Below are 27,575 nucleotides of genomic sequence, written 5' to 3' on the forward strand. Positions count from 1 at the left end.
CAGAGACACAGAGAGAGACAGAGACAGAATGGCAGTGACCGCCCGACCGGTCAACAGTAAGACAGACACAAAGAACAGTTTATCTCCGAGACTTTTTCACATCATCGTTTCCATCTGTAATAGAATAAAATGAAATATAAAATAAAATGAAATAAAAATAATATCAAACGTGTAGTAGAATTCTTGCAACATATGAAGGCAAAATGTCAGACGTAACGTGACTTCAAAGACACACGGCTGGACAGAAAAACAAAAAACATCGTGCAACAGTAGTACTTCTCCACACGGGTAGAGTTCTCTTGCAACATCTGAAAGCAAATGTCAAACGTTTGTGACTTTCAAAGACACCAGGCGGGGAAAAGACAAGTCAAACTACACAACAAAACCAACTTTAACAGGCGGTGGTTATTCAATCTCAGGAAAAATGGCTCCCCCCTTTTTTTTTCTGTCAGCGCCATGACGTAAAAAAACAAACAAACAACTACCGACACCATATGACGTCATTGTCTACCTCTTCCAGTTAACCACTTTGTTTATTTCAATGAAAATATGGCTGGTTCCATAGAAATATCGCTGGTTCCTTCTATGGGCTTCTCGGCTTGCAACATTGTAGCTTCGACTTCTCTGGAAAGTTCACGAGCTTTCATTTCTCTCCCCCACCCACCCCAAACCCACCACTGCACGTATTCACCCCCACCCTTCCCCCACTTTATTCTTGAATTACGAACTAAACATGGGTCTTCAATAAAAAGCGTTGAAAATAAACATTCCAAGGCCATTTTAATCCAAAAACACAACAACTGACGACTTCAATAATGCTGGTGAGGTAACAACGCGGATGTTGACTAGAATGAATCTGGAATACTGATTTTTGAGCTGAAAATAGTCCTGAACCAACTAAAAATACACGAGCACAAAGCGATGTGATATATAAGCGTAACCGTGGTTTCCGTTTCGAGCGAAGGTTGATTTTTCTCTCCGCGTGAATGGGTTACCAATGGAAAGCTTAAACACAGATGACGATAACTAGTTATTTACTTATCTATCTATTCATGTGTGTGCCACGTGTCTTATAAACCTTAAGGTTACACGACAATTCAAAATTCTCTTTTCAATTTTGTTATGTCGAGTATTTCAAGATTAAAAAAAAAAAAAAGCATTATGAGTACATAGCCTTTTTCCTGAAAAGGAATGCTTACTTTTTTGTCCTCCTCAACGTCCCAACCCATCAATTTTGTTCTCTTTTAAGTGAGCTGATTGGTTGTGTCAGGTTTGGAATCAGCCTGTTACATGTTCAGTTTTTTCGGTGTTCTTCTTTGAAATACAAATACTGAATGCAGACTTTAAACGCCTGTTTATCCAATTTATCTAATATCCGGGTCTTTCCTGCTGAGCGTGGTTCTGTTTTGTGTTTAGTCTATTATTTTGTACCATTGTATTGTATTGTATTGTATTGTATTGAAAAGTGTTGTGTTGTACTGTAATGTATTGTTAAGTGTTGCACTGTAAAATGCTGTATTGTATTGTTTAGTATTGCATTGTATTGCAAAGTGTTGTATTGTATTCATCGTATTGTAAAGTGATGTATTGTATTTGACACACACACACTACTTCATGCCAGATTCCAGGCATGCGTGGCAATCAAGTATAATCATACTGCTTTTGACACGCCGGGCGTAACATTCGGAATTGCGAGAGTCGTTCCCAAAACGCTCTTTTTGTCTGTGCAACGGGTTAATACCCAGCATGCGCTATAAAACATCCTGTGCTGAAAAGGGTAAGTAATATAGGGCATAAATGTGGATTGATCGGACACGAACGGGGAATAATAGTGAACGGGCTTGGAATCTGGAAATGGCTAACTCTCGTACTGTGTGGATGACAGTCGCCTCGTTGCTGACTAAATGGGGTGAACAGCACTTGGGTAGGCAAGGGGGTAGCATGGCCGCAATGCCGGAAAGCTCTTGGATAGGTAAACCGACATTATTCACATTCGCACGCAATCACTGTAAGGGTAGCCTTACCAAGACCGCTGCTGGTGTACAGTATCAGTATCAGTAGCTCAAGGAGACGTCACTGCGTTCGGTCAAATCCATATACGCTACACCACATCTGCCAAGCAGATGCCTGACCAGCAGCGTAACCCAACACGCTTAGTCAGGCCTTGAGAAACAACAACAACAAAAAACCCACAATAAAATAAATGAAATAAAATAAAATAAATAAAATAAAAATAACAAAAATTTTAAAAAACACCAAAAAACATGTATGTATTAATATATCAGTGTGTGTGTGTGTGTGTGTGTGTGTGTGTGTGTGTGTGTGTGTGTGTGTGTGCCAGCAATACACTGCTATATTGTTATGAAAGGAACAGATATGTGGGAAAGGAAAAGACGAGACTCGTGGAGGTCGATAAAAGGGGGTGGATCCATGAATATTCTTCTTCTTCGTTCGTGGGCTGCAACTCCCACGTCCACTCGCATGTACACGAGTAGGCTTTTACGTGTATGACAGTTTTTACCCCGCCATAGGCAGCCATACTCCGTTTTAGGGGGTGGGGGGTGGGGTATCCATGAATACAAAATCCGACGACGTGTCAGTGTCAGGTGCGTGCGTCAGCTGCAGAATGAAACAGGAATGGCAAGGATGCCAACATTCTCAGTCTCGACGCGAGTGGGTGTGTGCATGCTACCTCACGTGAGAGCGCGCCTTCCTTCAGTCGTGCTCGTGCACGCAAGCGCCCGTGTATGCGCGATGATATATGTCTGTGCGGAAATAGAGATAGAAAATAAGCGAGAGAGATAGGGTGGAGAGGGCGAGAAAGGGCGCGAAAAAGGGCGAGAGAGCAAGATGCATTATTTAGCCCCTTGGCTGAGAACCAACCAAACTTGTCACCCCACACACGTTCCGTCCATCAACACACTGGTCACTCCACCCACCCCACAACAGAAGAAAACGTTCCAAGTTCGCCCCCACCCCCCATTGCAGGCAAATCAAATTTACAACTACCCTCTCTCTGTCTCTCCTTCTTCCCGTAGCGAGCTGGGAAGAGACGGGCCGAGCCTGATAATGAGACGGCCTCGTTCGGCCATTGTGCACTGAGCGCCAGGAGCCCCGCAGCGAAAGAAGACTCACTTCCTGCCAAATAAAAGGTCAAGGACGTAAACAGTGGCGCCACCACTCCAGGCATGCTTCTCGGGGGAATTTTCTTCCACCCGATCCGCCTCTGAAGGCGGAGTCTATTTGGGGCCGTTTAAAGGTCAACGGTTGGTCAGCAAAGCGATCGAAATTACGATTAGCAGGACCAGCTTAAAGAGAGTGATAGTGCCCGAGACTTGGCTTTGGGCTGCGTACACCTTGGGTTTATGTGGCCCTTGGGAACCGAGATTTTATAGGGGGAAGAATGGGGGCTAAGACAAGGGCCAATTCCAGATGCTTTTCGCTTGAAAAAAAACAAACTTGGACAGGACTCTTGTTTATGGAAGGACAGGCGGTTAAATGGGTGCGGTGAGGCTGGCTGCACCCGTGCAGGTCAAGGTCACATTGCTTTTGGTGACGTCCGTATGAAACCCACTCCTTGCAAGACAAAGGACCAGGTGGTTAACAAACAAGGATTACCAGTTCTTGATTATTGATGGTAGCGGATCGTGGCAAATGAAGACTGACGACAACTTGTTTTTCCTGACCCAGATTCCACACCTCTCTTACATTTTCACTCTCACGCTGCGTTTCCTCCTGGACAGAGCATGCGTGAATCAACGTTGCTGGTGTTATTGTTTATTTGTTTCTTTCTTTTTTCTTTCCTTCTTTTTTGTGATTTTCCAGATGTGGAGTGGCACATTTTCACCTTGATCACCTTACGTGATCACTTTCACCTTCATCACATCGACAGGTCCAGACTTCCATGGATCTAACTGACTTCAACCTTCAGGATGTCCAGCGGGAAGGACTGGCCTCCAGGCCACAGGGCAGCCTCCAGAAGGTGGGCTGGCGTTGGAAAATTCATCAGTTCCCTTCCACTCTGTGGGGCACCCTACAGTGATGGCCTGGAGAGAATCTGAGCGCACTGGTTCGAATCACACCGGTAGTCGCCAGTATTTTCTCCCACTCAACTAGACCTTGAGTGGTGGTCTGGGCGCTAGTCATTCGGATGAGACGATAAACCGAGGTCCCATGTGCGGCATGCATTTAGCGCACGTAAAAGAACCCACGGCAACAAAAGGGTTGTCCCTGGCAAAATTTTGTAGAAAAATCCACTTCGATAAGGAAAATGAATTGCAGGCAGAAAAAAACAAAAAAAACAAAAAAACAACATGGGTGGCGCTGTCAGTGTAGCGACGCACTCTCCCTGGGGAGGGCAACCCGCGAATTTCACACAGAGAAATCTGTTGTGACAAAAAGAGTTATACAATACAATACAAAACAATACAATACAATACAATCCCCCATGCCTCATCTGGCAATTCCCTGAGTGCATATGTGCGGTTTTGTTTTTCGCTACTCTGCTATGAAAAATGTTTCTGCAGAGGGCTGACTCGCTTGCATATATGATCAAGAGTATCCCCGACCCACTCCACACACACACACACACACATGCACACACACCCCACCACCACAAGAAACAAAGCAAACACACTGAAGAGATAACAAACCAGGATGGGTATAGACTGGAAGGGGTGGGGTGGGGGGTGGGGTTCCTTTCGCTTTTGAACTTCTCTCGAACAGCAGCCACATGGGAAAGTCCTTGTAAGACCTTTGCACATGACAGCATTGCTTACATCACTGATTCTCTCAAACACCAGTTCTGTTTTGATAACCACTCTGAAACTGATGCCACTCTTTGATGAAGTTATATAGGTAATTCTTGGCATGAAATTGCCTTTTTTGTGGCATTTTTAAATTTTCTTTTTCTTTTTTCTTTTTAGCAAGTAGAGATTATGAAACTTATAAAGAAAACGAAACGCACAATGTGCGCTTTGGATGGATACTGAAAGATGCCTTTTCTTCTTCTTCTTCTTCTTTTTTTTCCCCTTTTTTGTTTGTAGCCATGCTTGTTTTGATACAAGCTGTGGCGCTACGCAGGGTTAACCTTATGGTTCAAATCAAGCCTGTAGCACCAGTGCATTGTTTACCTGGTAAGATGTTTCTTCAACGCACAACTCTCAACGTTAACTCTCCACAAAAAGATAAACAACCCCCCACACCCACCCCGACCACCCCAAAAACCCTCACCACCCAAGATGCTAAAAAACAACACCCTAACCTCTCCAGACCAGGCTGTCAGTTCCTCTGTGTAATCACTTCAGCACCGTTCTAAGCCTCAAGACTAAACTCTGTTACAATCCCAAGATCACGTCAGCTCTTTGACATTAACCCATTGCGTGTGGGCGGGATTAAGGGGTTGGGGGTGGGGGTAGCTTTGAGCACCATCAAGCCGGGAGTTTGTGTCGTTAACTCCTCAGATGCAGGCAGGACGAGGGGGGGGGATAACTTTGAACAACATTAAGCCCAGACTTTGGTACGTGCGAACTGCACTTCGCAGAGGAGCGCCGTGCAATCACCCCGAGGAGCTAATTCTATTACGGCTGTGACGCCGACGGCACTCAGCGGGATTCGTTTACACCCCCCCCCCTTTTTCACCCCCTACCTTTACCCGCGCTGACGTCATCGCCGAACTCAGCCAATGGGGTGAGGAGGGATCAGATAAGGCGGGCGATCCTTCCGCTGGGACATTCTTTGAAACAGGCCCCTCCCGACTTCCAGAACAGCCCTGGGCTATCTTTGACAGTGATGTGTCTGTGAAGTGGATGTGGAACATCACGTGGGCTATTGATGTGGTCCCCCACACGGCCTGCGATACACTGGTCTACTCCAGGAACCGATCTACAGACTCTTTGGACATGCCAGGGGCAAGTGTGTGTGTAGAGGGAGGGGGGGGGGAGAGCTGCGGGGAGGGGGGGGCCGTGGGGAGGGGGAGCACCAGGCTTCGCTGCAGCTGCTGCCGTATCCTGTCAATGACATTCGACCCAGGGTTGAAAACCCAACTAAGCAGCGGACAAAGGAATGATCGACCGAAGTGACTGACCAGATGTATACCGAACAAATAACCAACCAGGTATCTCTAGCTGACCACCTGATTGACAGAACTGAGTGACTGACCGACAAAATGAAGGAAAGACCGAACGAATAACCGAGGGAACGAACGAACGGACAATCCTCTTTCTACCTGTTTCAAACGATATCATGAACAATGTATTTGAATAACACCTTTGCAAGAGGGCTCTCAAAGTTGACAGCCGTACCACAGACAAAAATCTCAAAAGTACAAAGCAACAGCATTCCTTCGCCACATTTGTGGGGCAATCGTCTGAGCTGTATAAAAGACAAATAAAAAAACACAAAAAAACAATATCTGACCCCTTCACTGCCTCTTCTTACACACGAATCACACTACACACACACACACACACTCACACACACACACACATATCACATTTCATCTAAACAGCCCACTTCAAACCCGCCACACACACACACACACACATCCAACCACACCTCCCAAGCCCTAAACCAATACAAGCTTTAACAAGAGAGGCAAGGCCTTCAGGTCTCACTTGTGATACACTTTAAAAAAAAATCTAATCGTTAAAATGTGTTCTGTATTTGTTATTATAAAGCTTCGGGTTAAAAGAAAAAGAAAAAAAAAGTCCTAAAGGCAAATTCGAACCCTGCGTGTTCGGGTGAGAAGAAACTGTCTTACTATCATGACTCCTTACCTGACGTTCAAAAATATAATATTTAAACATGTTTTTTTAAAGGGCGATAAATCGACTGCGGTATTCGCAGAGAGAACGCTGTTTAAATCATATTATTCTGGTGTATCTTGGGCATTCAAAAAATCTTTATGGGCAATTAAAAATTCTTTTCAAGTCTGCGGTAAAGGAGACGTGGCTATCACCGCAACCACCGGCACTGCAACATTTAGTCGTTTTCTCTGGAGGTATATAGATGTACAAGTTTAATTACACCCCGGCGTTGATACGGTCGATTCTTATGTTCATTCTAGTTTTATAGTTTTAAAGTTGATATGAAAATTGAGTATTTTGTTAAATTAATAACATGTAGAGCCAAGTACAAGTACTTCTAAACGTCGTATGAAGTGAAAAGGACTTCATTTTGAGAAAAGTCAAGACTGGAAATTGAGTATAATTTCAAAATGTAATGTTTAAGATGAGAAAGATCAGGTTAAAGCAAATTAAGCCCCCTAGCATTAATTACAGATTAATTTCCCTTTTTTACTATCTCCACAGCCCACTTCACTTCAAAGACATGCAAAATAAATATAACTTCCATGCTTAGCAAAAGAAGTTCCTGTTTGAACAAAAAATGATAAAAATGACTGCTCTTCTTGTTGTGTCGAATATCAGATCAAAGTGCCAAGTTTAGAGAATTAAAAAAAACCCAAAAAACAGTAAATTCAGTTTGCATATAATTTGGCTTCTTTTTAATTTTTTTGGTGTCCATCCAAGAGGTGCAATATTGTTTTAAACCAGATGACTGGAAAGAACTGAATTTTTCATATTTTTATGCCAAATTTGGTGTCAACTGACAAAGTATTTGCAGAGAAAATGGCAATGTTAAAGTTTACCACCCACAGACACAGAGACAGACAGACACACACACACACAGACAACCGAACACCGGGTTAAAACATTAGTTTGTTTACACAAGTGAGTCAAAAACAGAAAAGAAGAAGAAAAAAAAACCCACCGACTAATAGCTTACTGTTTCAAGAAAAACAAAACAAAAAAACAACAAAAAAAGCAACAACAAAAAACAAACAAAAAAACAACAACCCAACCTAAAACAATGACTGATCTGAACGATGGATGTAACCATTCTGACCAACTGTCGAAACAAGAAAATTGAATAAGAGTTCGTGGCAGTTACTGACATATCTGTTCAACTTTGAGAACGTCAAGACAATTCGTTTATCCAGTGTCCTCAACAACGGTCAGTCACGGCAGAAAACTTTGTTTCTCGGAATTTTTTTTTGTTTTTTGTGCGTGCATGTGTGTGTGTGCGTGCAGGGAAATGGGGGGTGGGGGTAATGGAGTGGGTGAGTGGGTACTTATGTAACGATTGCTTCCTTTTTCTTCTTCCGTTTCTTTCCCTTTCTTGCTTTTTTTCTTCCTTTCTCTTATTCTATCTTTCTTCCTTCATCATTATCACTCCACCCCAAGATCCGAACAAAACGAACACATAAGTAAAGAGAACCACATGGTATTTTCCAAATAGAAATATATACAATCTCTTTGTTTTCTCCAAGAAGTAAACTTGTCCAAAGAGTAAAAAAACAACCCCCACCAATCTGGTTACAAGAGAGAGAGAGAGAGGCAGACAGACAGACAGACAGAGACAGACAGACAGAGAAAGACAGACAGACATACAGGCAGGCGGGCAGAGACACCCACCCACTCCCCAACCCACAAAGAGACAGGGACAAACAGCCAATACAAACGAAACTAGAAGAAGAAAACGAAGAAGAGACAACAGTAGGCAAGATTACTAAAGTGAAAAACCCCACAAAAAAACAAAAACAAAAACAAACCGTTCCCGAGGACGCGGATAGAAGGGGGAGATAAAGAACAAGAAAAAAGAAAAAGAAACAGCAGCAGCAGCAACAGAGAAGAAAAAGCAGAAAAAAAAGCCACTACTATCGAAAGGAGGAGGGGGAGGAGGATGTGGTGGAGGAAGAGGAGGAGGAGGAGGAAGAGGAGGAGAAGGTGGAGGAAAGAACACATGGAGTACATAACTCACCACCACCACCACACAAGCAGCAACCAAAAGCTAAAACACAAACAGCTACCAAGAGAACCATGGTACTGTACTAAGGCAGCCACTTGTAAAAAAATAAAATAAAAAAAAGCAAAAAAACAAAAGCACTTCCATTATTTCGTTGATAAAAACAATAATAAAAGGACATAGGAATCTCAAACCACGTGGGTTGCGTGCGGGAGCACTGAGCTGAAGGAAGGACGGAAGTACGTCACGACAGCAACCACGTGGGTGGGTGCAGACGCACCAGGGCAGACGGTCAGACAGGAGAAAAAGGGAAGGGAAGGGGTGTAACTCGCTAGAACGGTGTGACCCCCATGAGCAAGTTCTTGTCCCTTTAGAACTTTGTTTTGTCGTCGTCGTCGTTGTTGTTGTTTTCTCATAAATTAATGATTTTATTTTTCTGTTCTTCTATTCTCACTATCATTTTTTTCTTTTTTTCTTTTTAAACACTGTCTTTACAGTTTGTTTTGTCTCATTCTTCCTCCTTTACTTTGCCTTTCTTTTTTTTTTTCTTTCTTGTCCAGTCCTTTCTTTCACTTGAATTTATTTCTTCATCGTTTCTTTCTCTTTCTATCTGCGATCCCTTCCTTCCTTTCTTGTTTTTTTTTTTCGTCCTATAAACTCTGTTTTTTTGTGTTGACTCCTTTCGTTTTTATCGATCGACAGGATTTTTTTCTTTCGACCACTACTGCAAACCTGGGCTTTTCATCTTCCTTCTTGTTCTTTTTCTTTCTGTCTTTTTTTGACACAATAGCTTGACAAACATTGTTTCTCCTTTTTTTTTCTTTCTTTGCTTCTTTTTCCTTTTACTTTCTTATTACTTTCTTTTTACTTTGCTTTCTTATTTTACTGTAACAGTGAACCCGTTTCTTTCTTTATTGTCTCGTACCTTTTTTTTTTTTTTTTTTTTTGGATGCACCAGATCTTTTGGTTTTGGGTTGTCATTCAACTGTAGCTTCTTTTCTTTTCTTTTTCTTCATTTTCTTTCCTTTCTTTTCATCTATCCAGCAAAGTTCTCTCTTTTCTCTCTCTCTCTCTCTCTTAATTTGTTGTTTGGTTTTTTAATTTTTTTTATACTGCACTGTAAACATTCCTTTTTTTTCTGAATTCGGATACAGCAGTATTAAAAAAAAGAAAAAAGAAAAAAAAAAGTTGTGTCCATTAAAACTGTTTGTGTTCGTTTTCTTTCTCGCTTTCTCCTTTCTGTTTTCCTCTCTCCGACCCCAACTACGCTTTTCTGCAAGTGTTCATCTTGTTTTCACTTGCTTATATTTTTGGATGGAGCAAAATTACTTTTAATTCCCCCCCCCCCCCCCCCCCCACCCCCCCAAAAAAAAGAAACAAAAAACAAAACCAAAAAAAAACAACCAAAAACAAACAAACAAAGTAGAACAAAAACCCAACAACAACGACAACAAAACTCTCCTCAGAACTACCCTCCCGCCCCCCCTCCATTTTCCCTCTTTCTATAAAAATCCTGTATTTCTTTCGATACCTCCGTACCAATGTACCAATATCCAGCCGTGAAGACCAGTCTAGCGAGTTACACCACTGGGTAAGCAGAGAGAGAGAGAGACAGAGAGAGACAGAGACAGAGAGAGGGAGGGACAGACAGAGACAGAGAGAGAGAGAGAGAGAGAGAGGGAGGGAGGGAGAAACAGACAGACAGGCAGACAGAAAGTAAAAAAGGGGGTAAAGAAGGGGAAAAGAAAGAATGGGTGAGAGTAAGAGGAAGAGAGAAAGAGAAAAAGAGAGGGTAGAAAAAAGGGGGAGGGCAAAAAAGAAGGAAAAAAAAAACAAAGAATGGGTGAGACAGGAGGTAGATAAAGAAGAGGGGGGGGGGGGGACTGAGGGATGGATGGATGGATGGAGGGGGCTAGGGGGGAGGGAGGGAGGGAGGGGGGCAATGAGTGGATGGTCCAACCTTCTGCTGCTCCTGGACTCTTCAGACTCCTGTCTGCTCAGTTTCCCCTCCAGCTGGAACGATACTCGCCTGCTGCCGCTGCCTCCTCCTCCTCCACCTCCACTCCCCACTCCTCCTCCTCCACCACCGCTTCCCTCCTGCTGCTTGCTGCTGGTGGCAGTGGAGGTGTTGGTGTTGGTGATGGTGGTGGCGGCGGCGTTGTTGCTGTTTGCGCTGTTGCAGGGCGACCGGTGACCTACTCCTCCTCCCCCTCCTCCCCCCTCCTCGGTCTCGTCCTTCAGGGTCACGTGGTCCGCTGACTTCCGGCTTCCGGTCGAACCGGAAGCGGTGGCTGCCAGTGACCGGAAGCTCCCGTCTCTCTGATGGTCGTAGAGGTGGTCTGTGGATTTTCATCAGAGAAATGGTTAATTTTCTATTCTTAAATGACTGTTCTTTTATTTTTTTGTACTTTCTTCTAAAGGCCTGTCAGATCGCCTTGTTTCCACCCCAGCAACCATGAAGGGGCAACCCCTAAGTTTCATGTCCTCTCAAATGACTGGTGTTTTTAATTCCCAGCCAACGAGCTATCGTGTGTGTGTGTGTGTGTGGTTGTGGTTGTGTTGTGTTGTGTTGTGTTGTGTTGTGTGTGTGTGTGTGTGTGTGTTTGTGTGTGTGCGTGTGAAATTCGATTACTTTTTTTTATTTGCTTGATTTGTTTCTTATTGAAATTAACTCAAATGTATACATTAACTCACTCAGTACGGCCAGTCCTCTTTTCTCCTCTACACAGACCCCTCGGATGTCCAGTGGGTGTCTCAATGACCCAACCTTTAGCTTCCGTCGTCAGAATTGTGGTATTCTTTGTCAACATTCACCTCTTCAGTATAAGAGCCTTCCGCTTGCAATTTTTTGATGGTGGTAATTGGGGTGAAACGCAGTTAGCGTCGTCTCTTTCGCCGTTCGTATGGAGAGAGTTAATGTGAGCACAAACCAATCAAACAGTGCTTCACGCGTTTGAATTGAAGACTTGGCAAACTGAATAAGCATTGCCCTCCACCCCACACCGCCCCTCCCCTCCGAACAAAGATTTTTAAAAACAAAAGAAAGAAGAAAATAAAAGGATATGATGTAAGATAAAAATAATTGTAAAAACTGAAAGTGTGGTTCGATTCTGATAGAAGAGAGAGGGGAGTTATGCAAGGGGGATATAGGATCAACTAATGATGCACTCACTCACTCTCTCCTCACATCAATAGCAGGGCCACATGGAGTGGTTTTTATAGAGTGTTTACTTTACAATACAACACACACTAAGCAGTTCACCTTACTTAGCAAAAGCAACACACACTAAGGCAGCACACAGTAAAAAAAAAGTTCACCCTACACCTAAAGCAGCACCTATAAGCAGCACCTATAAGCAGCACACCTGGAACACAAACATACAACCAAAACCCAGGTCAGATAAAATCTCAAATATCTGGACATCACTGACATAAAAGGCCTATACCCTCTCAGCACCTTTCATCACATGTCCACCAGTATGCACTCCTCTCACACATAGATCTATGTGAGGAAATACAAGCTTCATCAAGCTTATCTGCCACCAGCAGTGACATACCAATTACCATACTGTGTACCAAACATATCACTGACCAGTACAACCCTGTGTTCCAACTCATGTTAACAACCCATCATTCAATTAAACTGTGTGTTACCATTTCCAAATAAAATCTCTTTGGCTTCACAAAGTGTCCAACTGACACAAGTACATGTAAGGAAATTATTACTTCCAACATATCTCTGGTAAACAGCAATGTGCAACAACATAGCTCTCATAGTTTGCCAACTCACTGATCACATTACAATGTTCCTTCCCACTTTGTCTGAACAAAGTAAACCACTGACACAAAGCACAACTCCTACACATGTTACCACAACTACCAACAAATCAAACATGTGTTCCACAACACTTGCTGTTACCCCCATGTGCACACACACATGAAAAACCCTCAACACACTCTGACAATGTGTTAGCCTATAGATCTGTTCAGTCCACACTGAACCAACACCACCTACTATACAAGTAATTAATAGATAAAAAATACAGAACAAGATATCTGTAACCAAATAGAAGGGGGGGGGGGGGACTCAAAAGATTTAGGCCAGTACTTCTCTCAGTGGGTAACTCTCACACATTAACCCCTTTTCTTTCCACAAGCCACAAGATCAACTTAAACTGGCTGGTCACTGACACAAACATAGTTTCCCAACATAACTAAGTTATCAACACAACATAAAACCATTACAAGTTGTGTACTCACAGCCTAACAGGGATTTCCTTGTTCCTCACATCACTGATCAGTCAGTCATCCTGTGTCAGTCAGTTCTTCTGGGAGACAGCTCAGAACTGGCTGTGCTGACTGGTTTTATCCCTTCCCACAACATACTATGCGTACTAATTCAAGCTACAACACTCACTCCCCCAACTAACTGAAATAACCAATCTTTACTTGTCCTAATGACGCTATGTGAATGACTGACAGATTCACTGCTTGATCACAATTCGTCCAATTCAACAGACTGATCTGATTCGCTACAATTCAACCCACTTGTCTATACACATTCTATGATGACAACTTCACCCGTTTACGTCACAAAGAGATTGGGGAGACAGGACAATACAACTCTCGGCATGTTAGCAGCCGGCTTGATCAAAGTTCGTATTAGCATAAATTTTCCCTAGTTTTCGTTCCGAAGTCCTGCCATCTACGTCAGCTGCGTTTGTGAACGGGGAGATGGGGAACAACTTGAAAGACAGGCCGCCACACGGGACATTCTGCTCAGCACGGGAAATGCGGCAGACGTCGCACAACCGCACGTGTTCCTACAACTGGGACTGGTGACGCCGCGTCGCTGACCAAAGAGGGCCGACTAGGGAGTAGGGGTGAGGAGGGAGGGTGGCGCGGGTGTCGGCGCAACCTCAAAGACTGGGCTTTGGACGGAGCGGGAAGGGAGATAAGAAGGGGGCGGGGGGGAAGGGATGGGGAGGGAAGGGGACAGAGTGCAGGTGGTGGGGGGGGGGGGGGGGGGGGTGACACTGCTGGCACACTATAACATAATAAAGGAAATGAAACAGGGAGAAGCTACTACAACAAACCAAAGAGCAGACAGTTTCAGTTTCTAAAGGAGGCGACACTGCGTTCGGACAAATCCATATACACTACACCAAATCCGCTAGGCAGATGCCTGAACAGCAGCATAACCGAACGCGCTTCGTCAGGTCTTGAGTGCATGCATATATATATATATATATATATATATATATATATATATATATATATTCGTGTAATCAGAGTGGATTTCTTCTATAGAACTTTACCAGATGACACCATTCGTTGCCATGGGTTACTATTTTCAGTGCGCCAAGTGCGTGCTGCACACGGGAACTCGGTTTATCGTCTCATCCGAATGGCCAGATGGTCATCAACATTGATTGTCCAGTCAGACGTGGGAGAAAGGGCGAGAATGGGATTCGAACCCTGACACTCACAGATTCTGAATCGGCAGAAGAGCGTCTTCACCATTCTGCCACCTTAACAGTCACCATACAGCACCCGTGTGCGTCCGGTGCTGACAGCCAAAGTGTTCACAGACAGCACTGCAAATATATTGCATGAACTCCGTCCTGCGGAAATCAGCTTTGATATTGACCACCTCCCCCTCCCCCACTCCTATTTTATTATTTTTACTCTGATGGAACATTTCTCTGGATTTCCATATGAAAGATTATTCGTGTTTCGGGGGCAACTTCAACTCTAACGAAATGAGTGAGAGAAGAGAGAGAGAGAGAGAGAGAGAGAGGAGGTGAAGACAGAGAGCGAAGAGAGAGAGAGAGAGAGAGAGGGTGAAGAGAGAGAGAGGGGGGGGGGGGGGGCGGGGGGCTGGGGCGGACACAGAGACGATCAAAAGAATTACCGCTCCATCTTCCCAAACACACACACACACACACACACACATACTCACAGACATACACGCACGCACGCACACCCTAAGGATGTCCCGTCTCAATATCGAACGACCGCCCAGAAGTGACCAGCACACAAAACAGCTTCCTGGTGCTTCTTACAGCCATATGGTTTCACACGATAACGTCACCACCACCTTAACATTGCAACCCCCACCCACCCCCTCCGCAAATGCTGCAAAACTAAACAAATACAAACCTCTATCAATCACCTCAATATAACAAAATTACCCCCAAAGCAAAAACAAGACAAAACAAAACAAAAACAACACATACTCAACAGCCATCAAAAACACGTTCTGGCACAAAGTCACCGATGCTGTGTAATCAGCTCAATGCACTGTCATTAATTAACAGGGTTTGATTTGCACACATACGGTTTTCAGTCAAGAAAGGAATTCTTTAAAAAAAAAAAGAAAAAAAGAAAGAAAATGAAAACAAACAGCCATGGTAACAAACCAACAACAGCAAGTAAAAACCAGAAAAAGACCAACAATGGATAAGGAATTACAAGAACACCCACTGATGCCAAGTACAAAAAAGCAGCAAAAGAGGAGCGTCAACAAAACCCAGCCATGATAACAATGCTGCCTGTTGCTGCTGCTTCTGCCAGCTGGTACAGCTGCTGGATACACTATTATGTATGGTGGTCAGTCGTCTCCGACTATGACCATCAGAACAGCAGAGGAGGCAGGCAGCTGCTGTTCCGACTATCCGGATGGTGGAAAGTGTCTTGCTCCACTCTCTCGGCCAAGAGGTTTTAGGACAGTCAACGCCGGGAAGGTTCCCAAAGTGCTAAGAGCCAGTGCAATCTTGCCTCGTAGTTTGAGTCATAGTCTTTCACAAAAGACTAAGCTATGAATGACTTCCCATTGTAATGGAGAAACCATTGATCATACAGCTCTCACTTTGCTGTTGGCCCAACTGTAAGCTTATGTCAAATCCAAATAAACGATACAAAAAGCAAAATCGGTAAAGAAACAAAGCAAAAGAAGACAAAAGGTACAATATAACTAAATAAAAAGAACAGCCACTTCGAAACATACATCTTTCGACAAAACGAGCGACACACTTTCAGGCATATCGTCAGTGAGCATTATAATTCAAGTAAACACCACCACCACCATCACCACCACCACCACAACAACAATAACAACATCGAAACATGCATTCTTCGAAAACCACGAGCAACACAATTTCGGACATATAGCCAATGAGGATCTTTCGGTGTCCCCCTAACCTACTCCCCATCTCATCCCTCCTCCCCCACCCCCTGCCCCCTCCTCGCTTGATCCTCCTACCCCCCGCAAAAGGTCTAATCCTTGTTGTTGTTGTTGTTGTTGTTTGGTCCAGCTTCAACAGCGTCATTCGATCCCAATGACACTTCGCCCTTATTCATCGACAACTATGCGTGCAGACGTACAACCTTTGGTTACTTCTCATCAAACCCCTTCACTGCCGGGGAAACAAACAGTAGAAAGTCGTAAATCATCATCCGGGACAACCAGCCAAAAACTGAGAAAGCGGTCTGGAAATATACCACTCTAGATAAAAACAACAACAACAAAACAAACAAACAAAAAAAACCAAACAACAACAACAACAAAAAACACACACAAAAACAACAACAAACAAACAAACAAACAAAAACCCGTGATTTTTCAGCCTTCTAAACACATTCCCCTTCTCTTGATGACGTCATCATTGACGTCATTATGAGTGCTACGTCCTGAAGCAGTCCAGGGGTTTTCAGTGCTGAGCCTTGGTGAAAAATAATGAGATCAGTGTGGCATGAGGTATGACCTTGCAGTGCAGTCACTACTGTTTGCTGTGTACTTTTTTTGAAGTGGTTTGACTGGTCGATCTTTCGGAGGAAAAGCAGCAATACAAGCACCCAAAATGAGGAAGTGCTGATCTGTTCAGTTCAAAATTTGATCACAGTGAACTGACAACCTTCACTGATGAGCATACACGTCTTCAACAATGAAGGGGTAAATGGAGCTGTTCTTACAACCACACAGTCGTCAGTGAACAAAACCCCCCAAAACATAAACAAACAAAAACAACCAACAACAACAAAAAAAACCCAAACAACAACAACAACTACCAGCAGTGGTAACAAAAAACAAAACAACCACCACCAGCAGTGGTAACAAAAAACAAAACAACAACAACCAGCAGTGGTAACAAAAAACAAAACAACAACCAGCAGTGGTAACAAAAAACAAAACAACAACTACCAGCAGTGGTAACAAAAAACAAAACAACAACCAGCAGTGGTAACAAAAAACAAAACAACAACTACCAGCAGTGGTAACAAAAAACAAAACAACAACCAGCAGTGGTAACAAAAAACAAAACAACTACCAGCAGTGGTAACAAAAAACAAAACAACAACCAGCAGTGGTAACAAAAAACAAAACAACAACCAGCAGTGGTAACAAAAAACAAAACAACAACTACCAGCATTGGTAACAAAAAACAAAACAACAACTACCAGCAGTGGTAACAAAAAACAAAACAACAACTACCAGCAGTGGTAACAAAAAACAAAACAACAACTACCAGCAGTGGTAACAAAAAACAAAACAACAACTACCAGCAGTGGTAACAAAAAACAAAACAACAACCAGCAGTGGTAACAAAAAACAAAACAACTACCAGCAGTGGTAACAAAAAACAAAACAACTACCAGCAGTGGTAACAAAAAACAAAACAACAACCAGCAGTGGTAACAAAAAACAAAACAACAACTACCAGCAGTGGTAACAAAAAACAAAACAACAACCAGCAGTGGTAACAAAAAACAAAACAACAACAACCAGCAGTGGTAACAAAAAACAAAACAACAACCAGCAGTGGTAACAAAAAACAAAACAACAACTACCAGCAGTGGTAACAAAAAACAAAACAACAACAACCAGCAGTGGTAACAAAAAACAAAACAACAACCAGCAGTGGTAACAAAAAACAAAACAACTACCAGCAGTGGTAACAAAAAAAACAAAACAACAACTACCAGCAGTGGTAACAAAAAACAAAACAACAACCAGCAGTGGTAACAAAAAACAAAACAACAACCAGCAGTGGTAACAAAAAACAAAACAACAACTACCAGCAGTGGTAACAAAAAACAAAACAACAACAACCAGCAGTGGTAACAAAAAACAAAACAACAACCAGCAGTGGTAACAAAAAACAAAACAACAACTACCAGCAGTGGTAACAAAAAACAAAACAACAACAACCAGCAGTGGTAACAAAAAACAAAACAACTACCAGCAGTGGTAACAAAAAACAAAACAACAACCAGCAGTGGTAACAAAAAACAAAACAACAACCAGCAGTGGTAACAAAAAACAAAACAACAACCAGCAGTGGTAACAAAAAACAAAACAACTACCAGCAGTGGTAACAAAAAAAACAAAACAACAACTACCAGCAGTGGTAACAAAAAACAAAACAACAACTACCAGCAGTGGTAACAAAAAACAAAACAACAACTACCAGCAGTGGTAACAAAAAACAAAACAACAACAACCAGCAGTGGTAACAAAAAACAAAACAACAACAACCAGCAGTGGTGACAAAAAAAACAAAACAACAACAACCAGCAGTGGTAACAAAAAACAAAACAACAACCAGCAGTGGTAACAAAAAACAAAACAACTACCAGCAGTGGTAACAAAAAACAAAACAACAACCAGCAGTGGTAACAAAAAACAAAACAACAACCAGCAGTGGTAACAAAAAACAAAACAACTACCAGCAGTGGTAACAAAAAACAAAACAACAACTACCAGCAGTGGTAACAAAAAACAAAACAACAACCAGCAGTGGTAACAAAAAACAAAACAACTACCAGCAGTGGTAACAAAAAACAAAACAACAACCAGCAGTGGTAACAAAAAACAAAACAACAACTACCAGCAGTGGTAACAAAAAACAAAACAACAACTACCAGCAGTGGTAACAAAAAACAAAACAACAACAACCAGCAGTGGTAACAAAAAACAAAACAACAACCAGCAGTGGTAACAAAAAACAAAACAACTACCAGCAGTGGTAACAAAAAACAAAACAACTACCAGCAGTGGTAACAAAAAACAAAACAACAACAACCAGCAGTGGTAACAAAAAACAAAACAACAACAACCAGCAGTGGTAACAAAAAACAAAACAACAACTACCAGCAGTGGTAACAAAAAACAAAACAACAACTACCAGCAGTGGTAACAAAAAACAAAACAACAACCAGCAGTGGTAACAAAAAACAAAACAACAACCAGCAGTGGTAACAAAAAACAAAACAACAACTACCAGCAGTGGTAACAAAAAACAAAACAACAACTACCAGCAGTGGTAACAAAAAACAAAACAACAACTACCAGCAGTGGTAACAAAAAACAAACAACAACCAGCAGTGGTAACAAAAAACAAAACAACAACTACAGCAGTGGTAACAAAAAACAAAACAACAACCAGCAGTGGTAACAAAAAACAAAACAACTACCAGCAGTGGTAACAAAAAACAAAACAACAACTACCAGCAGTGGTAACAAAAAACAAAACAACAACCAGCAGTGGTAACAAAAAACAAAACAACAACCAGCAGTGGTAACAAAAAACAAAACAACTACCAGCAGTGGTAACAAAAAACAAAACAACAACTACCAGCAGTGGTAACAAAAAACAAAACAACAACCAGCAGTGGTAACAAAAAACAAAACAACAACCAGCAGTGGTAACAAAAAACAAAACAACTACCAGCAGTGGTAACAAAAAACAAAACAACAACTACCAGCAGTGGTAACAAAAAACAAAACAACAACCAGCAGTGGTAACAAAAAACGAACAAACAAACAAACAAAAAAACACACACAAAAAAACACACAAACAAAGAAACAAAATCAGAAACCAAAATAACAAGGCCAATAATGCCAGTTCGGTTGCGGTCGTGGTCAAATGGTTTGAGAGCTGCTGAATTCTCGCCCGAGTGTCCTGATATCGATTCCCGCTTTGAGCGCACCTGATTGATTAAGGGTGGAGATTTTTCCCACCTTTTAGGTCAACATAATGTGCAGGCCTGTTAGCGCCTGAACCCCCTTCGTGCGTATACGCACGTGAAAGATATTGTAAAACATGTCAACGTTCAGTGGATCATAGAACATAACCAGCATGCACCACCCCGAAAACGGAGTATGTCTGCCTTCATGGCGAGTTTAAAAGTTAATCGTGTGGTTGTGTGTGTGTGTGTGTGTGTGTGTGTGTGTGTGTGTGTGTGTGTGTGTGTGTGTGTGTGTGTGTGTGTGTGTGTGTGTGTGTGTGTGTTTGTGTGTGTGTGTGTGTGTGTGCGCGCGCGTGCTCGTTCGTATGTGTTTGCGTGTGTGAGAACGCGCGACTGAAACCTGACAGAATGATATAGGAAACGAATGATGAGCGCCCAAAGTCAGTTCTCAGTCGTTTCTACCCGCGAAGGCAGCCTATTGTGCAAATGATTGTGTTTGGAAAAGGGCTTACTCTGAAGGCGGATTGAAGCTATATAAGTATCCGTATCATCATCTTCATCATCATGATCATCATAAATGCTGCCGCTGCTCTTGTTGCTAACTGCTACCAGAAGAAGGTAACAACTCCGGCGCCAGCCACAAGAACAACAGGACAAGTAGTGCCGCTTTCTGTTGTTGTCGGTGGAACAAAACAAAACTATTGGTACTGCTCCTATTCCTGAATCAAATAGGGCAAATAACCCAACACCCTTCCGCACCACTTCGCGCGCGCGCATGCGCACGCGCGCACACACACACACACACACACCACACACACGCCACACACACACACACACACACACACATATTCTCTCTCTCTCTCTCTCCACTACCATAACACACTTTTGGATTTTACGTCAGCGATGTCTTCCACACCCTTCTTCTTACCCTCCCCGCCCCAATTCCTTCAAGCTTCACTTCCACCCCCATCCCTCCCCCAAGACGTCACACCGGTCAAGCGACAGACTTATTTGTGCGACTGTCACATAGACAGACAGGCACTCTCTCTATGTTCTTTCTTTTCTTTTCCTTTTTTGTATGTTGCTGTTGCTGTTGTAAAAGATTCTATTGCGTGTCATGCGATCCCTAATACCTGCGTTTGACTCTCTCTCTTTTTGTTTTGTTTTTGTTTTTGTCGACAGTCTTGTCTGACGCAACCGACCCAGTTAATGAGGTTGTTTTGCCGAGTCAACGACGCACGATTGAATGTCAAGGATGCTAGCAACAGCAACAGCACAGCAACAGCAACAGCAACAGCAGCAGCAACAAATATACGAACCAGCAAACAGCACCCCTTATGAAAAAGAAAAGAAAGCAGAAGACAATCTGAATACAAATACAAAACAAATACCAACAACGGAACAGCAACAGCGACCAAGAAAAACAACAACAACAACAACAACAACAACACACACACACACACACACACACACAGAGCAAATACAAACATCAACAACAACAGCAACAACAGCACACACACACAGAGACACACACAGACACACACACACACACACACACACACACACACACACACCGAAAAAACCCCACAACAACAACAACAAAATGATAACAGCGTGAAGTTCCAGAGAGAGAGAGACACACACACACACACACACACAAACACACACACACACCCACCCACCCACCCACCCACACACGCACGCACGCACTTCTAGATCGATCGATCGATAGATAGATAGAGATATGTAAGACAGAGACAGAGAGAGAGAGAGAGAGAGAGAGAGAGACAGAGAGAGAGAGACAGAGAGAGAGAGAGAGAGAGAGAGAGAGAGAGAGACAGACAGACAGACAGACAGACAGACAGAGAGAGAAAGTTCTCTGTTTTTATCATTACGTGTTTTTTGCTGTTGTTTTTTTCAGCCTTTGTAATGTCATGCGACCCGTGGCGCTTAAAGCCCCTTGTTTGTCGACAAGGTTGTGTGCTTGGTGCTCTGTCCCAGTTAATGGGCAGGTTTGGCCCACTTCTGGCCTTTGATGCCGCCACGCACGCAAGCTTTCTGCGCGTGCGTTTGTACTTTCCTGCATGAGTGTGCGTGTGCATGTGCAACAGGCGCGAGTGTGTGCATGTGTGTAGGTGTGTGTGTATGTGTGTGTGTGTGAGAGAGAGAGAGTGAGAGAGAGAGAGGGGTTTGGTGGGTGAGGCGCCGGGCGAGCGAATGAAAAAGAGAGTAGGGAAATACGTAGAGAAAGAGTGAGTTGGATGAGGAAAGAGATGAAAAGGGAGGTGGAAATAGAGACGTAAAAACGATATATATATATATATATATATATATATATATAGAGAGAGAGAGAGAGAGAGAGAGAGAGAGATACACATACATACATACATACAGAGAGAGAAAGGGAGAGGGAGCGAGAGAGACAGAGACAGAGGTGTAAAACAGAGAAAATCAGCAAAATTAGCGAACAAGAGAGAGAGAGAGAGAGAGGGAGAGAGAGATAGAGAAGTCTGAATGGTTTATTGTTTAGGCCTTTCTGCCCGTGACAACAGGGGTAAGGGAGGGGGGGGGGGGGGGGGGGGGGGCCGGGGGGGGGGAGGGGGGGCTTCCGTGTCAACATCCATTATAAAGAACAGCGCCAATATATGTAAAGCAAACAAGGGGTAGAAAAGAGAGAAAGGACAAACAGAGTAAGACAGAGAGAGAGAGAGAGAGAGAGAGGGACAGAAAGAAGAAGAAAAAGACAAAAGATAGATGGGCAGACTGGTATGTAATCATGCGTCATTAACCAAAGATAGACTTGTTTCTATGGGTGAAGGCTTTGGACAAGAACAGAGAGAGAGAGAGAGAAACACACACACACACATATGCACACCTGCACGCGCGCATACATGCACACAGAGGATACCGCTTCGATGTTTGCGAATTTCAGGTTAAAGAAGGAAGAAAATGATGTAATAAAAAAAACCCAAACCAAAAACAACACAGAAGACAAATCAAGAAGTCTGGCTATACTGCCGTGGACCCCGTCAATACAATACTCAGCTGTCAGCCACAATCAACAAGTAAACAAACGCAAAGAAAACAAGAAAAAGGAGGCCCTCCCAAAACAACAATAACTATAACTATAACTATATATATATATATATATATATATATATAAAGAAGAAATGTATGTAGATGTAGCCAAGCGCTCAGCTGGCTACGATAACCGTAATTCAACGAACAGCACACGCCGTGAAGCGGATGACAGTTTTACTACAGTGACGGTGTCCAACCACTGACCTGTCGAGGTAACTCGTGTGGCACAACGCTATTTAAATTGGAATTTAAACTGAAAGCTGTTAGGCTTCCGGCCGGTCAGTCTTCACGCAGCGTTGCTTTCCAACACACGCTCAGCGTCACCCACACTCAGCTGCCCAACATTCTGCTGCATTGTCTTCTGTTTTTCTCTTCTTCTTCTCCATTAATATTGTAATAAAACAACAGAAAACCTCTTTTTGTGACTGGCCTCAAAATGTCCCTGGCCTGTGCGAGGTGCTTTCTATCCTTTCACTCTTTTTACCCTGTTTTAATTCAGTAATTCTTTTGTAACCCCTTTGTAATATACCACTCGGACCTCGGTTTATGACCTACAAATGAAAGGAAAAGAAACAGTTGAAGAGCCTCCCTATGCCACATGTTCCTCCTTCACCCCTGTCATCCCACATTTTGTCTGTTTGTGTCTGCATCTCTCTCTTTCTCTCTCTCCCTCCCCAAAGTTAAACGTGTCATGCATGATTATAAGTATCTACCTGAATGCCGATGGAAATCTACTGTCAATACGTCCCCCCATCTCTTCCCAATGTCCTGACTCAGAGGCCTACATGAAAAAACAACCACAACAAAACCAACCTTTCCATTATTCAGTCTTTAAAATCAAACACAATGTCGATCATTTACGAACATTCTAACTAAACAGTCCATTATCTTTTCCCCATTTCCACCCCATAGGCATCTGTGTGTGTGTGTGTGTGGTTACAGGAAGGTGTTTGTGAAGCTGGTGACGTGAAAGAAATCCTGATAATTTTCAAGTAACGAATTCTACACATGTTCATTCAAGAATGGTCAGGCGGTATTAGAGACCAAATCAGGCATTTTCGTTAAAGGTGTTTGAAGAAGACAAATAATCTCCAATGCTGATGGCTATCATTTCAGGATGGCGTTGTCTCGAGCCAGAATTAATGTACTTCACTTCAATGAAAATTATGTTTTAAAACATTGCCCGTACTGCCAAGGTGATTTGAACAAATGAATACCTTTAATGTTTGTACTAGGTACAGTGATTTACGGACTAAACTGTTTAACTACGTCCTTGAGTGCACTTCTTCTTCGATCAAACAAAGAACGCAGGAACTGACAAATATTGCAGCTTTCCATGCCATCAATAGAAGAAACCATCTACTCAAACGTGATCAAGTGAAAGAAGATCGTGTCCATGTACAATCTGATGTTTTGTGATGCAAAGTAAATGTTACAATGCCCCCTCCCAGTTCTCTGGCTTTCAACTGTTATCCATGGCCGAAGTTCCGTAAAACATTTTCGTTCGCTCTGTCTCTCTCTCTCCCCCCTTCTCTTTGTCTCCCCCTCCCCTCTATCTATCGATGGCCCTATCACACACACACACACTCTCTCTCTCCTTCCTGCCTCTGTCTCCCCCCCCCCTCCTCTCTATCTTCACATCTAACTTCCATTCTCTCACTCAGTCTTCCATTAATATATATATATATATATATATATATATATATATATATATATATATATATATATATATATATATATATTGGAGTGATGGCCTAGAGGTAACGTGTCCGCCTTGGAAACGAGAGAATCTGAGCGCGCTGGGTCGAATCGCGGCTCAGCTGCCGATATTTTCTCCCCCTCCACTAGACCTTGAGTGGTGGTCTAGACGCTAGTCATTCGGATGAGACGATAAACCGAGGTCCCGTGTGCAGCATGCATTAGCGAACGTAAAAGAACCCACGGCAACAAAAGGGTTGTTCCTGGCAAAATTCTGTAGAAAAATCCACTTCGATAGGAAAAACAAATAAAACTGCACACAGGAAAAAATACAAAAAAATGGGTGGCGCTGTAGTGTAGCGACGCGCTTTCCCTGGGGAGACCAGCACCAATTTCACACAGGGAAATCTGTTGTGATAAAAAGAAAGAAAAGAAAAAGAAATACAAATAATAATAATAATAATAATAATGGATATTTGGACGCCCTATCTCCGGAGACCCCAGAGCGTTTACAAATACAATTACACATACATACAATAATGCAGATACACTTCATAACATTCATTTGGCTATATGCATCACAAAATAGACAGGTCACACACACACACACACACACACACACACACACACACACACACACACACACACACACACCAGGCATTTATACCGATACAGCCCCATTCCTATCTCCACCCACCAATAATCGCAGACTGACACACACGGCGGGAAAACTAATTATAACAACTGTGGAAAAGGTGAGTTTTGAGAGCTGATTTGAATGAGGACAAAGACTGAGCGTGTCGGACAGAATAGGGGAGTTTGTTCCAGATGACATAATCATATATCTCCCTCCCTCCCTCTCCCATGTCTTTTTAATGTTACCTTGCTAATGACAAGCCAAAATAACAAAATGAAGAATTTATCCATACATTTATATAAAGCCTTTAAAAGAGGCGCGCTAACACAGTTAAATAGAAAATAATGGATGCTTTGGTCATGACATTGATTTATCCCAAGAAGTCGTCAACGGAGATGCTTTCTTGCACTTCCTTTATTCGTTTATTCGTTATAATAAATATCGAATTTGTATTTGAATGACGGGGTAAATACGGTTACACACGTAAAAGCCCGCTCGTGTACATACGAGTGAAGGTGGGAGTTGCAGCCCATGAACGTAGAAGAAGTATCTGGATCCCTTTCGGAAGGGGCTGTGACCTATGCTGAATAAAAATTTTCGTTTCGTTTCGTTTGTCCCTCTGTCAGAGATTGACCTTGACTGGAAGCTGTGGGGACAGGGCGATCGATACTGTTCGACTTTAACTGTAGTTTGTCATGCTGTCTCTCTCTGTTCGTTGGCTGTCTCTCACACAAAAACAACCCACACACATAGTAATGGCCTTGTTTGGCTTTTCTCTGCCTGCACCCTTCATGCGTGCGTGCCGGCGTGCGTACGTGCATGCGTGCGTGTGTGTGTGTGTGTGTGTGTGTGTGTGTGTGTGTGTGTGTGTGTGTGTGTGTGCGTGCGTGCGTGCGAGCGCGCGCGTGTGTGTGTGTATGTATGTGTGTATATGTGTGTGTGTGTGCGCGCGCGTGCGTGTGTCCGTGCGCGCGCGCGCGTGTGTGTGAACGTGTCAGGGGGTGGGGGTTGGGGGATGGGGAGTGGGGTGGTGAGTGTGGGTGTAAAACTGCTTTCTAATAAAATTTACATTTCGTACCAAATGCGATGATCTATCTGCGCGTGATGCAATTTCCATGCTGTACCTTGCGCAGCTACAACTTTGTATAAAACACTCCGAATAAAATTACTGTGTTTGTACCTTAATATGCAGCTATTCATAACTGTTTTCATTGTTTTTGCGTTGTGCAGTTACTATTTTGATTCTAACGCAAGGCAGTTCTGCACCTCCTGCAAGTACTATCATTTGCCCGATGCATTCAGTTATTCTTATCTATTTCTTTTACCTATTCCATTGACTATTTTGTACCAACGCAGTTGCTATTTTTCACTACGCTCTCTTATGCCACATCTGATTTATATCTGATGCAATTGCTATGCTATGCTGCATTTCACGCCTTCATATTATCTTCGATATATCTACCAGACACATCAGTGTGTCGTTGCCCTGGTCATAGATGCATGAATCCTGCAGCCTGTGATGAAAGCCCGTCAGTGCTATTCTGAGACTTTATCATGATGTGTGCTTGATGTTTGGGACAGGAGTAATGGGGTTGTTTTGCTCTGCCATCAAGGGCTCTCTGTCTCTGTCTCCCTGCTTTCAGGAACAACTCGAGGTGTTTTACAATCATGGCCATGTCGTCAATCTCTTGCTGCCTGTTTGTTGATCTGCCCATCCGTCTGCCTATCGTCCTGCCACTGAGTCAGTCTCTCTCTTTGGTACTGTTTCAGATGAAACGAAAAAAAAACGACTAGACAAACGAGCGCGCGCGCACACACACACACACACACACACACACACACACACACACACACACACACACACACATCCTAACGATAAAAAACAATAGACAAAAAACAAACAAAAAAAGACACACCATCAACAACAAAACAATAACAACGAAGAAACAATGAATGTATCAAAGGCAGTAAATAGGTGTAGTAAATTCAGCAACTTAGATCTCAGTTGAGAGTGAGTGAGAGAGAGACAGAGAGAACACTGAACACTGATACACACAGAGAGGGAGAGACAGAGAGAGAGAGAGAGGGAGAGACAGAGACAGAGAGAACACTGAACACTGACACACACAGAGAGGGAGAGAGAGAGAGAGAGAGGGAGGGAGGGAGAGAGAGAGACAGACAGAACACTGAACACTGACACACGCAGAGAGGGAGAGACACACAGAGAGAGAGAGAGAGAGAGAGAGAGAGAGAGAGAGAGAGAGAGACAGACAGACAGACAGACAGAACACTGAACACTGACACACACAGAGAGGGAGAGAGAGAGAGAGAGAGAGAGAGAGAGAGAGAGAGAGAGAGAGAGACAGACAGACAGACAGACAGA

At 43.1% G+C, this 27,575-nt stretch overlaps 1 protein-coding gene across 1 annotated transcript in view; it reads right to left on the reverse strand.

Annotated features, from left to right (window-relative positions):
• The window catches only part of LOC143280294 (uncharacterized), a 101,118-nt gene that overhangs the window by 14,094 nt on the left and 59,449 nt on the right, over positions 1-27,575 (reverse strand). The window contains exons 5-7 of the mRNA XM_076584923.1: positions 10,876-11,144; positions 3,920-4,021; positions 3,136-3,239 (exon numbers count right to left, since the gene is read on the reverse strand). Of these exons, the coding sequence (XP_076441038.1) occupies positions 3,136-3,239; positions 3,920-4,021; positions 10,876-11,144 (475 nt within the window). The remainder of the gene's footprint in view (positions 1-3,135; positions 3,240-3,919; positions 4,022-10,875; positions 11,145-27,575) is intronic.

This window comes from Babylonia areolata, chromosome 3, assembly GCF_041734735.1.
Source record: "Babylonia areolata isolate BAREFJ2019XMU chromosome 3, ASM4173473v1, whole genome shotgun sequence".
NCBI lineage: Eukaryota > Metazoa > Mollusca > Gastropoda > Neogastropoda > Buccinidae > Babylonia > Babylonia areolata.